At 38.6% G+C, this 17,690-nt stretch overlaps 2 protein-coding genes across 2 annotated transcripts; one reads left to right on the plus strand and one right to left on the minus strand.

The window, feature by feature from the left end:
* Positions 1 to 9,107: 9,107 nt before the first annotated feature.
* On the minus strand, positions 9,108 to 9,710 carry LOC143861605 (UPF0481 protein At3g47200-like). The gene has a single exon (XM_077372502.1). It carries the CDS (start codon positions 9,708 to 9,710, stop codon positions 9,108 to 9,110), a length of 603 nt encoding a protein of 200 aa, XP_077228617.1.
* A 3,555-nt stretch (positions 9,711 to 13,265) lies between these two features.
* LOC143861606 (uncharacterized) lies at positions 13,266 to 15,841 on the plus strand. The gene is made up of 4 exons (XM_077372503.1): positions 13,266 to 13,938; positions 14,093 to 14,232; positions 14,579 to 15,061; positions 15,440 to 15,841. Exons 1-4 carry the CDS (start codon positions 13,266 to 13,268, stop codon positions 15,839 to 15,841), a joined length of 1,698 nt encoding a protein of 565 aa, XP_077228618.1.
* The last annotated feature ends 1,849 nt before the right edge of the window (positions 15,842 to 17,690 follow it).

Genomic DNA, 17,690 nt, shown 5'->3' on the forward strand with positions numbered 1-17,690 from the left:
TTCCATTTGACAAGTCTCTTTCAAGGTGCTAGGCCCCAGGCCCCATTGGTGCTTATCTATAGTGATGTAATGGGACCTTGTAGGATACCTTCATTTTTCGGCTTCCGCTATATGTTGTTATTTATTGATGATTTTACTAGATTCACTTGGGTGTATTTTATAAGGGAGAAATCCGATGCATTGTCTAAGTTTGTTGAGTTTAAGAAGACCGTTGAAGGTGCGCTTCATAAGAAGATCAAGCGGTTGAGAACCAATAATGGTGGAGAGTTTACTTCCGATGACTTTTCTATATTTTGTCGTGATCATGGTATACAAAGGGATCTCACTTTTGCCTATATGCCTCAACAAAATGGAGTTGCGGAGAAGAAGATTAGGCATCTTGTGGAAACTTATAAAAGTTGGTTGCATGCAAAGAACTTACCCAAGGCCTTATGGGCGGAAGGTATGGCATGTACAACTTATGTGATTAATCGGGTGCCTTTTAGTCCGATTAATATGAAGTCTTCTTATGAGTTGACGTTTGGGGTGAAGCCTAGTGTCAAACATTTCAAAGTATTTGGTTCAATTTGCTATGTGCATGTGCCGGATGAAAAGAGAACCAAGTTGGATGCTAAGGCGAAGAAGTGTATTTTCATTGGGTATGATGAAAGGAATAAAGGTTGAAAGTGTATGGATCCTACAACTCACAAGTCCATTGTTTCAAGAGATGTTGTGTTTGTTGAAGTCTCTTCCTATTATGGTTTGGATGGTGGTTCCACTAATGGTATAGGTGTAGGTGAGCACATCCGTGTTGAGTTTGAGCCTCGAGCAACAATGAACTTTCCGGTGACACCAAATGTTCCATTAGAATTTGGGTCTTCTTCTTCTTTGCCGATGGGGGAGCAAGGTGATAGGGGGAGTGATTTGCATGTCATGTTCAAGAAGATGATCAAAATGAAGAAACTAATGAAGAGGAGTGTAGTGCATCATATCTTAGAAGATCAAAAAGAAAGATTATCAAACCAGCACGGTATCAGGATGAGAACATGGTAAGCACTTATTCTTGTTTCCTTTCTAGTCCATTTGACGATAATGAGCCTTCTTGCTTTGACGAAGCAAAATGGGTAAGAGAATGGAACGATGCCATGGATGAAGAGATGAATGCACTTGTGAAAAATGAGACTTGGGATCTTGTTCCTAAGCCTAAGGATGTGAATCCAGTTACATGTAAATGGGTGTACAAATTGAAGCAAAAAACGGATGGGAGTGTGGATAGATTCAAAGCAAGGTTGGTGGCTAGAGGGTTCTCTCAAAAGTATGGAGAGGATTATGATAAGACCTTTAGTCCCGTCGCAAAGATGACTTCCGTTCAAGTTGTTATCTCATTGGCCGCTTGTCATGGTTGGAAATTGTTTCAACTTGATGTTAAGAATGCATTTTTGTCTGGTGAGATTGACAAAGACATTTACATAGAGCAACTGCCGGGTTACAATTCAAGTCATCATCCGACTCATGTTTGCAAGCTCAAGAAAGCTCTTTATGGGTTGAAGCAAGCTCCAAGGGCGTGATATGGTAAGATTGCTGAATACTTGCAATTTTGCGGTTATTTTGCTTCTAACTCCGATTCTAGTTTATTTGTGAAGAAAGATAAAGGCTTGCTTGTCATTGTGCTTCTTTACATCGACAACATGATAGTTACCGGCAACAATGATGTTGAGGTTGCAAAGCTAAGGGATGAGCTATTTATTCGCTTTGAGATGAAGGACTAGGGAGAGCTAAGTCACTTTCTTGGCTTGGAGGTGGAGACCTTGAAGGATGGCGTGCTAGTTTCTCAAAAAGGTTATGCGGAGAAGTTAGTTGGAAGATTTGGGATGAATCAAAGTAAAAGATCCTCTACTCCTCTTGATCCCAATATAAAGATAAGGCGAGGAGAAGGCAAGATTCTTCCGGATCCGCGGCCATATCATGCTGTTGTGGGTAGTCTCATCTACTTGACTATCACAAGACCGAACATTTCTTTTTCTTTTGGGCTTGTTAGTCGCTATATGCAAGCGCCATGGAAACCACACTTGGAAGCGGCAAAGAGAATTTTGAAGTATGTGAATTTTACCCTTGACTTTGGGCTACTTTACAAGAGAGGGGTTGATTTTGTGTTGAATGGATTTACCGATGCCGACTATAGAGGGGACTTGGATGATCGAAGATCTACTTCCGATAATGTTTCTTTGTGTGGACCGACGGGCGTTTCTTGGTGTAGTAAGAAACAAGATTAAGTGTCTCTTTCAACAACGGAAGTGGAATATAAGGCCGCCACTCTTGCGTCTCAAGAATGTGTTTGGTTGCGGCGGTTGATTGAAGATGTTCATTTACCTATTCACAAGGAGACGACTATTCTTGGTGACAACCAAAGTGCACTCAAACTTGCCACAAATCCGGTTTGTCATGTAAGAACAAAGCATATTGAGATCGAGCATCATTTCATTCGTGAAAATGTGTTAGATGGTACATTTGGTGTAGCAGAAGTGAGGACCAAAGAGAACATTGCCGACATCTTTACCAAGTCACTTTCCAAAGGACCATTTGAGCTACTTCGGGGTAAGCTTTGAGTAGTTTCCAAAAAATTACTTTTAGGGGGAGTGTTAATTTTAAAGTGTATTTTTTGGTTAGCTTTATTTTGTTTTATTTTGAGAGATGTAGTGAGGACAAATTTGTAATTTTGTGTCCATGGGCATGTTGGTCATTTTGCCTAGCTTGCACATGTGTGAGCCACACATGTTTGCTCCATCTTTTCCCACTACCTACCTATTTCAAATTCAAACCCTTACTTGGAACTCCAAACCCACCACTTCCCTAAGCATTTAAGACACCATTTTCCCATACCCACTACCACTTACCTAAGCTATTTTATCTTTACTTTCCATTGACTAAGCCCATTCTCATTAACTCCATTTTTGTAGAGATTCTCCACTAAGCAAGAGACCTGCATTGAAGCTTTCTTATGTGCAAGCTAGTGTGTGAAGCAAAGGCCAAAATTTCCATATTTTCTCCTAGTTTTGAAGCTTTCATCTCTTTTTGTTCTTGTCTTGTATTGTGTTCTTCCATCACATATATTGGATTACATCTTGTGGTGATTGTTCTTCTTCTCTTTTGGTTGTGGATCTTGGGCTAGTGTAAACTTCGGTTTCACTATTTGAGAAGCGAATTTTCTGGTGTTGTGAAAGCCGTCTTTCTTTATACTTCTCTCAACCAAGACATAAGAGAATAACCCGACAAAAACCTAAAAGTACAATCCGAAAAGAAAACTAGAGAAAAACTCTCTCTCTCTCTCTCTCTCTCTCTCTCTCTCTCTCTCTCTCTCTCTGTCTCTCTGTCTCTCTGTCTCCTTTTGCCTCACGTCCAAGCCGTTCTTGAAGCCGACCGCACGTGTCGTTGATGAAAGAGAGCTTTTATACTAGGTTTTCCCGTAACCTAAAACCTAAAGTTTCCTTTTCTTTTTTGCGTCTTGCTTCAAACCGACCATGGGAAATAAGGATATCTTCCCAACAATCTCCACTCTTCGCTTATTTCCCATCCACCTAAAGATGTTCTGTTGATGTCGCCACCAGTCTGCCATCGCCGCAAACTATCGTTGGCCTTCTGAAGCGCCGGCTACACACCCCTCGAATCTTCCTGATTCTGACTCTTTCTGATTTGATCAACATGGCCAATTCACATGTATAGCTGCCAACCCAATGACTCACCCTGTAAACCCTAGAGAGGGATCTCGATCCATCCTCCCCAACACAGTTACTGTCACATTTTCACCAACGTTTGCAACCTGGTAACCCTTGTCTTTTCCAACTAAGAAAGAGACCATACGCGTGCACACAATACTACTTCGTTTCCAACTAACCATCTAGATCTTAGGAAAACTAGTCACCGTGTCCTCGACCATACGATATAATCCACTACACTTCTCTCTTTTCATCAGAACCATACAACCCCGTGTGACTTTCAAGGCTGCACTTGCGGCTAAATACCTGCAACCCCATGAGTCTAACTAGCCAAGCGATACTAGATTCTTCCGCATCTTTGGGACATACGCCACATCACCCAAGGTACGAACGACTCCATCGAACATCTTGATCTTAATTGTAGGGTTGCAACTCGGGTCGGGCGGGTCGAGTTTTCAAGAACCCTACCCTACTCGAGAAACTATCTTAGGTCGGGTCGGGTCGGGTCGGGGTTTTTTTTTTGGGAAAACCCACGATTCATAAACCCGGCCTACCCGAGGTAGTTTTCCGGGTCGGGTAGGGTTGGGTCGGGTTTTTTCACATTGTCGCTGCAAAACTATATCTTTTTTTAACTTGTTCTAATTCACCCTAAATTTGATTTAAACCTGATGAAAATATTATACTAACTTGATTTAAACCTGCCCTAATTCACCCTGAACTTGGTTCAACCTTTCATAAGCCCAAGGATGCTGTTGAATTTTTAATAAATAAAACTGAAGCACTTCTTGAAAGGCCATCTAGCATCACCTAAGTGACTAACAACACTGATTCATCAATTCATACTTCCAAGCTGTAAGGACTAACAATGGGGGCATTACCTCTTATAGACAACAATATTTGTGCAACAAAGACCCTTATCTGAACATTCTAACAAGTAGTAGCAAGTAACAACAATAGCCGGTAATGAGGCGAGAAGAAACAAACGAAAATACCAGCAACAATGGCCTGCCATGGGACAAGAAGCAACGAAAGAAGAGAAGGGGTGAAGAGAAGGGGTAACAGGTAATTGTACATTGTGGAAGTGACATCTTTGGTAGGTTTCTCGGTGTTAAATGCAACCAAAATGTCAGTAGCCTCGTTGTCAGTTTCCCTTTCCGTCGTATACTTCTTTCCATTAGATACGATAAAAAAAGCTAACTAAAGTCGGGTTTTTCGCCTTTAAACCCTACCCGACCTGAGAATACCTCGGGTTTTTAAATCTCAAACCCGGCCCTACCCAAAACCCTAGTTATTTGAACCCGACCCATGTGTTTTTCGAGTCAGGTTGATGCGGGCCGGGTAAAACCCGACCCAAGTTGCAACCCTACTTAATTGTCCCAACTCTCGTGACGTCACAAGTGGACCCATCACCTAAGGACACTACACTGCCTTTGTCTCCCGGAACGTAGCAAAATATTCCCTCCTAAGGCACACATGAAAAGAGCACCCCAAATCTAGAATCCACTAATCATGAGAAGAAGTATGATTACCTGTGGAGACTGTGAGAACGTCTCCAACCTCTTCCCTCTATTTATTTGTCATGGCTACCACCGTATTTACAGTACCAATGTGCAACTGGTCAGCTCACTTCGGACAATCTTGCTTGATGTGGTCGTATTCCGTGCAAGGATAATATTGCATGCCCTTTTCGCTTATCCTGGATCTTTACCTACCGGTACTGGATTCCTTCGCATCTTTGGGACATACGCCACACCACCAAAAATACGAACCACTCTATCGAACATCTTGATATTAACCGTCCCAATACACGTGATTTCACAAGTAGACCCGTCACGTAAGGACACTACACACGTCCTTGTCTCATTGAATGTATCAAAATATTCCCTCTTGGAGCATACATGAGTACCTATGGAGACTGTCAGAACATTTCCAACCTCTTCACTCTACTCATCTGCTATGGCTATCACCGTATTCATAGCACTAATGTTTGACTGGTCAGCTCGCTTCGGACAATCCCACTTAATGTGGTCGTGTTCCTTGCAACGATAATATTTCACGCTCTTTCCGTTGACCATGAATCTTGACCTGCCTTTTCCAGATCCCCTGCCGGACTACCTTTCTCTTTGATTTCCACCTTCGTACAATCCCGCTTAATGTGGCCATGTTCCATCCGACAAGAGCGACGCCTGACTTCCTCTAACTTTATTGTGTCCTTACCATACGATCAAGTCGTCACTAGGTTGTCATACAAATGAGGAAGCAAAGTAAGAAGCAAAAGGCCTTGTCTTCTTCCTTCAACTTTTCATCAACCTTGTAGAGTTGATCCACAAGCTCGTTGAACATTGTAATATGTTACATAAAATTTTTGCTTTCCCTCATCTTCAGCCCATACAACCGTCGCTTCAGATACAATCAGTTGGTTTAGCTTTTTGACATGTAAAGCTTTTCCAACTTGTCCCATAATTGAGGCACTTCACCTTCTTCCTTAACGTTAAACATAACGTTATCTGCCAGACATAGCTGAATCGAGCTGATCACCTTCAACTCAATGTCTTCCCACTCTGTATCCGTCATATTTTCCGCCTTTCCATCTCTTCCCTTTAACGCCTTAGCCAATCCTTGTTGAACTAGAATGTCCTTCACCCTCACCTTCCATAGGGTAAAACTTCTCTTTCCATCAAACTTGTTGATGTTGAACGAGGTAGAACTTAATGTTACCAACATCTGAGATTACTTCGCACTTCTTGGTGTAGAGCTCCACCTCGAACGATAATCATTCTTTGACAATCTTTCTACTCCCAAAGATCGCTCTAGGTGCAATTCAACCACAATACCTATGATCACTCCACCCGGCTTCAACGATTGCTCCAACCTGAGCTCTGATACCACTTGTTGAGAAAATTCGTCGTGCAAATCCGATTTGATCGTGCACAAATTAACGGAAAAGTAAAAAATAAAAGAAGCCACAAGATGAACACCAAGATTTATGTGGTTCGGCCAAGCCAACATCCACGGGCAAGAAACACGATCTTCCATTATGAGAAAGCAAGTTACAAGGATTACAATGAATTAAATCTAAAACCCACAAACTCGCAACTCTTTCCTTGCTTCTCTCACCCAAGACTGTACACAAGAGAATAACCTGAGAAGAACCTAAGAGAACAATCCGAGAAGACACCTTCTTCTTCTTCTTCTTCTTCTCTCTCTCTCTCTCTCTCTCTCTCTCTCTCTCTCCTTCCTTTGGACTCACGCCTAAGCCACTCTTGAAACTGACCGTACGTTTGCCGTTGATCAAAGAGGGTTTTTATACTAGGTTGTCCCAAAACCTAAAACCCAAAGGTTCCTTCTTTTATGCCTCTTGCTTCCCACCGACCATGGGAAATAAGGCAACTTTCCCAACAATGTTTTTATCATGTTTTCATTAAGATACCTTATCCCCAATAGTTTGACTGACTTTTCTGCTCTTGATTAATTGTGGTTGTAATGAAAATGGGATTGCATTTTTCTACTAGTCTTCTTCTACTTTTTCTTCTTCCTCTTATCCCTTTACTTGTTCCTCTTTATTTATAAAGAACACTTACCCAAGTCTTCATAGATAAAAATCCGGCGTCTTGCAAACACATTATGTCATAAAAAAGGAAGGAAAATAGAAAAAAAATCACTACAAAATATCATTGAGGATATAGAAAGAAGAACATCAAAATTGATGTGAAAGAAGATGATGAGAAAAGGAAAAGAAAAACAGATATGATATAAAGAAGACCGAGAAGAACAAGAAGAGAAGGAAATTATTTTGAAAAAAATTACCATTCCATATCACCTTTTCTGTTCTAAATTTATTCCCGTTGTTAAGTAAGAGTTACTTGTAGTAAAAAATCAAAATAAACTTTTCTGTCGAAGATCAAATTTACCGCTCTTAAATTTTTTTTTACTAATAATTTTTTACTCCTCTTATTTTACTTTTACCACTCTTGAAAAAACCAAATATTCTTTCCGCTAAAGATTTTTTTTACCACTGTTAAATATTTTTTTACTGTCCTTAACTTTTTATCGCTCTGATTTGAATTTTATCGTTCTTAAAAATCGTGAATAAGTATTTTCAGCATATTAAAATTTATCTTTCTAAAATACACTTCAATACGCTGAATTTTACCTCCCTTAAATTATTTTTAACGCTCTTAATTTTTTACCCTAGCTTTATAATTAACAATTTAGCATGCTAAATTTATTTTTACTATTTTTATGAAGCTTATTTGAGCTTTCTAACCGAGATGAAAATCATTTTATTGTTCAATTTTTTACCCTAGCTTTATAATTAAAAATTTAGCATGCTAAATTTATTTTTGAGGAATTCTAGACTGAAGGGAGCCCTAGCAAAAAAGAGGTGAAAGGGCTCTCTCATTGGCTGCACATCACCATCATGCATTAATAACTGCCGAAAAGTCAAACATGATGGTGATTTGCAGCCAATGGGGGAGCCCTTTCAACTCTTTTTTGCAAGGGCTCCCTTCAGTTTAGACTTCCTCATTTATTTTTACTATTTTTATGAAGCTTATTTGAGCTTTCTAACCGAGATGAAAATCATTTTATTGTTCAGTTTTTTACCCTAGCTTTATAATTAAAAATTTAGCATGCTAAATTTATTTTTACTATTTTTATGAAGCTTATTTGAGCTTTCTAACGGAGATGAAAATCATTTTATTGTTCCGTCTTCATTTCTACTGTTGTTTCTTTCCTGTGGCACTTGGTTTCCCTCCTTTGAAGACTAAATTTCTCCAACATCTATTTCCCATAGCTATTTTCGGCAACTTTTTTCCTACGACTTGAAAAGGTCGGTTTTTTGAATTTTTTCATTGTAATTCATCTTTGGTTTTTTCCCTAGGGGTGGAACTTGGGTCAATTTTTGGGAATTCAGGTTCAGCTTCAGCTTTTACCTTAAAAATAAGGTCATGTTTGGGTTGATTCCAATTCATTTTTTAGAAAGCTCGACCCGACTTGGATGGGCTTACAAGGGCTTGGGCACCCTCCCCTTAACGACTAGCTTTTAAGGGGTAAAATTTTCTAAATAAAATAATGCAAAGATAGATAATACTAAAATCCGTTCTTATTAGCAATAAAGTTAATTCAGGTTAATCTAATAAAGGGAAATGATATTTACGCCCCTTTCATCACCAGGGACACCCATTTGCCAGTGCACTTTGCAATCTAAGCCACTACATTAGCCTCCCTTTTGCCATTGATACACTGACGCTGCGCTGGGTGTCCCTGGTGATCAAAAGGGGCGTAAGTATCACTTCCCCTAATAAATTATGTGCAAAATTTGTATAGAGGTATCCATCAACAGAGGTAGTAGGTCTATCTTAAAATTAAAATGCTGCTACAAACAAAAGGGGAAAAGAATGAAAGAGAAAGCACTCACGGCTTTAGACTAAGCCTCACCTCATCTACCGTCCTCCCCCATGCAGTAGCAGCCAATGTTGTAAGAACTATCAGAGGCACTTGGTTTTCGATCATCAATATGTCTTCCATCATAACATCCTTGTTGTTTAATGATCCTTGCTCGCTAAAAATGGGGTCGTTCTTATCATAATCGAACCACAATTCCAATATGATTTCCAACAAGAAACATCCGTCGACGATCATGAGTTGTAGGAATCTACTTGTATCTCTCCATTCTTCTTCCAGCAGGTCATATGAACCCATCAAGTCTTCTACAATTTCTTCTAATGCCTCTACGTATACACTTATCGGATGATTTCTTCTTTTGAGGAAACAATGGAGAGCTCTATACTTGTGTTCTTCCATTGCCTTCAACTTTGGAGTTCCGTGATGATAAGGACCCAATGAAACTAACCCTGGCTCGTACACCTTACTGTTGAGATCTTTGACGGAAGTGGGTACTCTGTATATCGATTGTTTTTTCCAGAGACTGCGGTTCCTATTGTCCAAAGACCTGACTTGCTTCTCTAGTTCGATGACCCACTCCCTATTTCCCACTGTTGTTGCTTCTTCAATCATTGTTGAAATGATCTCAAGTCTCAACCCAACCACAAACCATCAATTCCTCAATTTGTTGCACCATCTTATAATAGCAGTGAGGCTAAATCGAGCACCTCATATGAGTATCGTCCATCATTCTTATCTTCTACATTGCTCTTCTATATAATAAGGGAAATGATACACTCGCCCCTTTTTCTTACCCGATCCACCCCCTATAGAGTTTATTTATGACTACTCTTTTTACACTACATGGGGTTAGACCAGGGAAGAAAAGGGGTCGAATAAATCATTTCCCAATAATAGGGATTTCATTTTCAGGTTATTGGAACCTCTCTTATTATTGTTCCTTTCTTAGGGATTGCAGCAAAGAACGCAAGGTATCAATCACAGGCTTAACATTTAATTTCACTTTGGAAAAGCACTTTAGCCAAAGGAAAAGATAGAATTTAATTAAAGAGTAATCTCATCCCATGTGTTCTTCTCGAAACTTCTCTATCAGATTGTCCGGTCTAAAAATTTTGCGTGTGGTGCCGTGTGTGGGCGTGTGGTGTGAGATGTGTGGGCGTGCTAGCCTCCAGGGAGGAAAGAATCGGAAACTCCATTCGAAGGGTTGACAACCGAAACGTTTCCTTCCATTGGGATCGGATTTCAGGCGATTGAGAAGAAGAGGGGAATGACTTCCTTGAGCTCCTTTGCCTTCACATGGATGGAAAAGACTTTTTACAGTACAAACGCAATGCTAAATGTAGGGATATCGACACGCACAGAATGTGAACGACACGTCAACACGCGCAGAACGTGAACGAAACGCGACTAGAACGTCAATGCGCCTGGAGCGCAAATGACACCACCGATGCACGCAAAATGCAAACGTCTTTCAAGGTCGACAGGCCGTTCGATCTAACTAGCCAATAGAACAATGAAAGCGAGACGCCAGTGTGAGGGATAGTTGAATTAAAGAGAAAGACTCACCTGTGAAGATGAATTCATTGCTTAATCCGAAAAACTATAGCTACGAAAAGTAAAAAACAGTACATGAAAAGTAAATGATAAAAAGATAAAAATGCTAAGACATGTTTGATATTGGTTCTGGGACCTTCTTCTTGGAGACAATCGTCTCCTTGTATAGCTTTATCTGGGTGACAGCTCCCTCTTACCCCACATTCTTATGGAGGGATCTCCTCTCCTAACCGCCTATCTCAGGCTCCATTATTCGCACGTCCTTTTTTCCTTCAGGTGGTTGCCATCCACCTTTTCAGGCTCCATTATTTGCATTTTCCTCCAACCCAGTCAAGTACGCATGTAACTCTTGACTTGGTCCAAAACAATTCATAATCTAGTGACTCGATCTCTTATGACCGATTGTGCCCAAACATAGGTGTAAACAATGCTAACCGGGCAAAAAAGGGAGTAAGACCACGTTGTAGCCTATTTGGCCTTTCAGAAGTAGAAAATAAGACGAGACTTCTATGGATGTGCCAAGGTTTTAAATTTCGACTGAAATCCGAAATTTCAGGTTTCGGTCAGCCCCGAAATCGAAATCTGTGATACTCGAAGCATTACATTATTTCAACCGTTACATTATTTCGACCGAAATTTTGACATTTTGGTCTGAAATTTAAGGAATTTCGCCAAAAAATCCGGATTTTATTCATTCTTTAATATTTTCCTGAAATTTCAGCCAAAAATCTCAGCCAAATTTTGTACGGTATAAAATATTAGTTTTTTTTTATTTTGGTCCCATTTCGACGGCCGAAATTTCGGTTACGGTGAGGACCGAAACACATTCCAAAACCGAAATTTGAAACCTTGGATGTGCCTATATAGGTTTCATTTCCCCAAAAATAAAAATCCAGGTCAATTCATGGTAGAAATTCCATAAATTATTTAGTAAATTCCGTAAAAAATCCAAGTCAAGTATAATTCATTCCAAGAAGACTTATGTGAAAAGAAAAAAACGCAGAAATTTCAGTCATTTGGTTCACCTGAGTATAGAATTTTGTTAAATTATACCTTGAGCAGATGGGCAAGTCCTTCGGAAGAACCATCAACGGTTCTCCTTGGCCCATGTGGACTCCATCTACTAAAACACTTTGGATTCAATTCATCCTTTTTTTTTCATTTCAATTTTATATTCACTTACAAAATAAAAAACAATCAAAATACAATTTATTTGAAAGCCTTGGAGTTTTTTCCTTTTCCTTTTACTTGAACTTTCAGATGGAAATTCTCAGTCTATTTCAGTTGTCGTTCACTCTTTCGAATATTTAAACCATACATTTTTTGGGTTGCTTTTTTTGCTATGTAATAACTCATTCTCTGCAAATATTATAACAGTTTATAAATTTAAACTTTGAGGCTTTTTAACCCTGTTGAAAGATTCTTCAACCCCGACAACCCCCCTCTTCAAGGCCTCTCTTCTTTCTCTCCTCTCTCCTCTCTCCTCATATTACCCCTCCATATCATATGATTTTACCAGTAGAGGGGCAAAACCAGGTCAAGGTGTTCATCGAAATCCATCTTTCTCGTTGGGTTGAGCATGAAAAAGAGCTGGCAGACAAACAAGGCCGGAGATTAGCAAGGACTGAGGCTATGCTGCAGATTTAAGCTTTTCAATCCTATCCAATCCCCACCCAGTTCATCTTTTCTCAGTTAAACCGAGTTGGGGGGTCATCATTTTGACCGAAATAGGTTATTATTTAACGGCAAAGTCTCGCTCGTTCACCCTCCGATACAACAGAGCTGAAGCTTCCACCCTGTTAGAACAAAAGAGATGTTCTGATTCATGAATAAACAGTATCAATTAGAATGAATTTAAGAATTGTGGAAATGATTCTCACCAGCCTGGATGTACGACGAATTTCCCTGAATCCTGTTGGAATACTAATTCAAACGGTGGTGAAGTAGTGGGTCTTTTAGAATTTGTTTAGAAGTAGTCTTCTAATGTGGTCGGTTGTAGCTTTCTAGAAGTCTAAATTAGTTTTGATTTATGATGGAGTCTATCATCTAATATTCGGGGACTTGTTTTAGAGTTACAATAGGACTGTGAAAGTTAAAAAACGTGCGGTGCTTTGCTCTGTTGCACGTATGGAGCAACAAGCTTTATTTAAAGGGTGATGTAGTAGTTATTTGCTGTGTGAACAAAATACAATTCTAAAAAGAGAAACGATCCTCTCCTATTCTATCTTTTTCTTGTGCATTATTTTTTTTGTTCATAGAATTCTACAAAGTGGTGTCAAAGCAGAAGGTCCTGGGATCTCTCAATTGAGTATAGAGCAGAAAAGCTTAGGCGAATTCAAGAAAACACCGGCAAGGGTTCGGTAAGTTAGCAACATGGTAGGTAACACTAATTCCTCCAATTTTCAGCAAAGTGTACATTTATTTAAATGAGATAATTTTCAATTTTGGTCAATTAAAATGAAGACGTTATTTATGTCTTATGAATTATGGGAATTGGTGGAGAATGGATATGAAAATTTTGCAGAAGTTGAAAGACCGACCACGGTACAGAAGAACGAATTGAAGGAGAGCAAAAAGAAAGATGCAAGGGCTCTTTTCCTCAACTAACAAGCCATGGATGAACCAATATTTTCAAGGATCATGGCTGCAACTACATCAAAAGAAGCATGGGATTTGCTTCAAGAGGAATATCAAGGTACTTCGAAGGTAATTTCTGTTAAATTACAAACTCTTCGTCGTGATTTTGAAAATTTGATTATGAAAAATTCTGAATCAATTCAAGTGTTTTTCTCTAGAGTTAGTTCTATTGTAAACCAAATAAGAACTTATGGGAATAAATTAGATGATAAAAAAATTGTTGAAAAAGTGTTAAGGAGTCTTCCTAATAAATTTGATCATGTAGTTGCTGTCATAGAAGAGTCTAAAGATTTAACTAAGTATTCTATGAATGAATTAATGGGTTTTTTGCAAGCACATGAGCAGAGATTAAATATGACTACAGAAAATTCACTAGAACAAGCGTTTCAATCAAAAGTGGATTTAAAAAAAAATCAGATGATTCAAATAAAGGTTTCCGAGGAGGAAGAGGTCGTGGTGGATCCCGCAGCACAGGAAGAGGTAGAGGCCAATTCAATGGTTATCAAAGAAATCAAAGTGGAGGTAACCATGAATCTACTTCTTTATTTTGTTCTATTTGTAAAAGATCAAATCATAGTGATAAGGATTGTTGATATAAGGATAGTGGAAATCAAAATAGAAATTTACCATAATATTTTTATTGCAAAAAGTATGGTCATATTGACAAAAATTATCATCAAATGGCTAGAGAACAAGCAAACTATCGTGAAGAGAAAGTTATGAAAAAGTTGAAAAAGAAGATAACGTATTTTTGTCATGTCTAACTGCTAATGTTAAATTGAATGATGAAATATGGTATTTAGATAGTGGTTGTAGTAATCACATGACCGGGAACAAGGAGTATTTTCTTGAAACAAATGTAACTGTCAAACCACGAGTAAGAATGGGTGATAATAATCATGTTAATGCCCATGGTATTGGTCCTATCATGGTTTCTACACTGGTTAGCAAAAAACAAATTCAAGATGTTATGTATGTTCCTGGGTTGGCTCAAAACTTGTTAAGTTTGGGTCAATTGATAAAACCGAGGTATTGCGCTATCTTTGATGAAGGAGAATGTAAACTTTATGATAAGAAAAGAATGAAACTAGTTTTGTCTATTAAGATGACAGAAAATAAGATGTTTCCACTAGTGTTTTCAAAACTAGTATTCAATGCTTTTAGTCCATCTAATAATGACTCTATGTTATAGCATAAGAGATATGGACATTTAATTTTTGGTGGATTGTCTTTATTGCAAAAATTGAATCTGACTGTTGGTTTCTCTTCTTTGAAATATGGTGGAAAAGTGTGAGAAGCTTGCGTTTTGGGAAAATACCACTGTGAGCAATTTCCAAGTGTCTTGGAGGGCATATAAGCCTTTGATGCTTATACATGCCGATATTTGTGGCCCTATGCAAACTTTATCTTTGAGTGTAAATAAATATTTCATTTTATTTGTTGATGATTACTCAAAGATGACATGGGTATATTTTCTGAAACAAAAAGATGAGGCTTTCTCTATCTTCAAACAGTTCAAGGCACTTGTCGAAAACCAAAGTGGTCATTCTATTATTACTCTTCGTACTGACCGCGGTGGTGAATTTATTTCCAAAGAATTTCAGGATTTCTGCCATGAAAGTAGAATCAAAAGACAGTTGACAGCGAGTTACACCCCAGAGCAGAATGGAGTCGCAGAGCGAAAAAATAGAACCTTTGTTGAGGCGGCAAGGAGCATGCTAAAAGACAAGGGGTTGCCTAATGACTATTGGGCTGAAGCAGTAGCCACAGCGGTATACTTATGCAATCGCGCTTTTACAAAAGCAGTTCGAGAAAAAACTCCATATGAGGCTTGGAGTGGAAGAAAACCCAATGTGAGTCATTTTAAAATTTTTGGTTCTATAGCCTATGCTTTTGTTTCATATGAAAAAAGACAAAAGTTAGATGATAAAAGTAGAAAGTGAATTTTTGTTGGCTATAGTGTGGAGACAAAAATGTACCGACTTTATGATCCTATTTCCAAAAAATTGATCATCAGTCGTAATGTTATTTTTAAAGAAAAAGAAGCTTGGAATTGAAAAAATGATGTTGAAGCCCCCTTATGTGTTCTAAATGAAAACACATCAAGTGAAACTCCTTCTTTTGATGTTTGTTTACCAAATTCTGATGAGTCACCAAGTTCATCTGATGATTCCTCTCCTATGAGCATGAGAAATCTTGCTGATATTTATGATTCATGTGAGTTTGCATGTTTTGCAATGGAGCCTTTTAGTTTTGTTGATGCAGTGAAAAAGAAAGAATGGTGTGAAGCAATGAATGAAGATATTGATGCAATTACTAAGAACAACACTTGGACATTAGTGGATTTGCCACCAAACAAAGAAAGCAAGCATCATCTTGGGGCAGCAAAGAGAATTATGAGATACATCCAAGGCACAATCAATTTTGGTGTTGTGTACTCAAAAGTTACTAACAATAAATTGATTTGTTTTTTTGATAGTGATTGGGCAAGTTTCATTGATGATCGTAAAAGCACAACGGGTATTGTTTTAGCCTTGGATCGGGTGTCATAGCTTGGGCATCCAAGAAGCAACTTACTACGGCTTTCTTAAGCACGGAAGTCGAGTATATTGCTGCCACAACTACAACTTGTCAAGTAATTTGGTTACGAAGGATTTTGCGTGATCTGAAAGAAGAACAAAACGGGCCTACGTGGATGTTTTGTGGCAACAAATCCACAATTGCCTTAACAAAGAATCCAGTTCAACAAGGGAGGACGAAGCACATTGAAATTCGTCATCATTTCATTAGAGAAGTCACAGCCAAATGAGAAGTTGATTTAAAGCATTGCAACACTGAAGATCAAGTGGCGAATATTTTCACCAAAGCTTTGCCAGAAGAAAAGTTCAAGAAATTTCGCCAGATGATGGGAGTACAACCATTCACATAGTTTGAATTAAGGGGGCGTGTTGGAATACTAATTTAAACGAAGGTGAAGTAGTGGGTCCCACCCTAGCTAACGTTTTAGAATTTGTTTAGAAGTAGTCTTCTAATGTGGGCGGTTGTAGCTTTCTAGAAGTCTAAATTAGTTTTGATTTATGATGGAGTCTATCATCTGATATTCAGGGAGTTGTTTCTATCAAGTAATTGTTTTAGAGTTACAATAGGACTGTGAAAGTAAAAAACGTGTGGTGCTTTGCTCTGTTGCACGTACGGAGCAACAAGCTTTATTTAAAGGGTGATGTAGTAGTTATTTGCTGTGTGAACAAAATACAATTCTAAAAAGAGAAACGATCCTCTTCTATTCTATCTTCTTCTTGTGCATTAATTGTTTTGTTCTTAGAATTCTACAAATCCAATAATAACAAAGAAATTTAGAGCTTAGAAGATGAACGTGAAGGAATTCTCATTGGTAGAGGCGATGTGAATACCTTGTCAGTTCGAAGAGAATTAGCGACTACATGAGTAACCTGATCGTCTAACTGATTGGTGCAAATTGCACCGAATTGCTCGGCGGTTTGCCATAGGGGATGTAGATGAGGGTTAGCTTCTCCCACCGGGAAAATCCGACTAAAAACTATTCGGCATCCAGATAGAATCTTTCTCTGCTCGGAGGCGAGGATGTTTCTAACATCAACATCGTTTAAATCGGTGCGAGAAAAAGATCTGGTGTAATTTCTCAATAATCTGTTTAGGGGCAGAAAACGATCTTAGAAGCTGAAAACTTAGTGGGGTTGTTTAAAGAGGATCTATCTTAAACACAGATTCATACCGCCAAAGAGGATGCTAGGGTCCCATCTTCTGGCCTCTCATCTTGATCAATCTCAAGTAATGAAGGCCCAGGAAGCCCAAACTGTCGTCTACTACAAGGAAAGTAAGTGTACCTGCAGTAGATCTGTAATATCTTGCCCTATAGCAAGAAAAACCCCATTTCCTACTAGTGTCTTTATAAAAAATCGTGTATAAAATTTAGGATGATCCTAACCCTTTGATCATTATAGGTTTCTATGGTGATGATTTTTGGGACACAATATTTAGTTGGGGTCCAATAAAATATATGGCTTGGATCTTCAAATATGGCAGACGCCACTATTTTATTAAAAATGCACACAGCTGCATGAGTGCGACATCATTTAAAAACTTAATTAAAACCCCACCATTGAACCTCAAATATCATTCCTCAAGAGATTATTACTACATGGTGTCCATAATTTTAAAAGGGGTTTTTGCAAAAGAAGTGCCTACTTTGCCTTATTTGCAAGAGCAGTCTCTAGTTTGACAATTTACAAATAGTGTCATCACATTTAACTGAACTTTGCTAATCCAGCCTTACCAACAATTTGTGACCAAAGTACCAATGGTAGATTTTGTTTTCCTAACCAGTCTCTATTAAATAGGTTGATGATGATCCTAGCCCTCTGA

The sequence above is a fragment of the Tasmannia lanceolata genome, unplaced genomic scaffold, assembly GCF_043159265.1.
Source record: "Tasmannia lanceolata isolate RefF3 unplaced genomic scaffold, GAP_Taslan_0.1 ptg000037l, whole genome shotgun sequence".
NCBI classification, from domain to species: domain Eukaryota; kingdom Viridiplantae; phylum Streptophyta; class Magnoliopsida; order Canellales; family Winteraceae; genus Tasmannia; species Tasmannia lanceolata.

Excerpts from the sequence above, each read along its gene's own strand:
- LOC143861605 (XM_077372502.1), bottom strand. The coding sequence starts at position 9,710 with ATGATTGAAGAAGCAACAACAGTGGGAAATAGGGAGTGGGTCATCGAA.
- LOC143861606 (XM_077372503.1), top strand. The coding sequence starts at position 13,266 with ATGGATGAACCAATATTTTCAAGGATCATGGCTGCAACTACATCAAAA. Across the intron at positions 13,939-14,092 it reads TAATATTTTTATTGCAAAAA|ATAGTGGTTGTAGTAATCAC; the intron begins GTATGGTCATAT and ends TATGGTATTTAG. Across the intron at positions 14,233-14,578 it reads CTATCATGGTTTCTACACTG|TGTGAGAAGCTTGCGTTTTG; the intron begins GTTAGCAAAAAA and ends ATGGTGGAAAAG.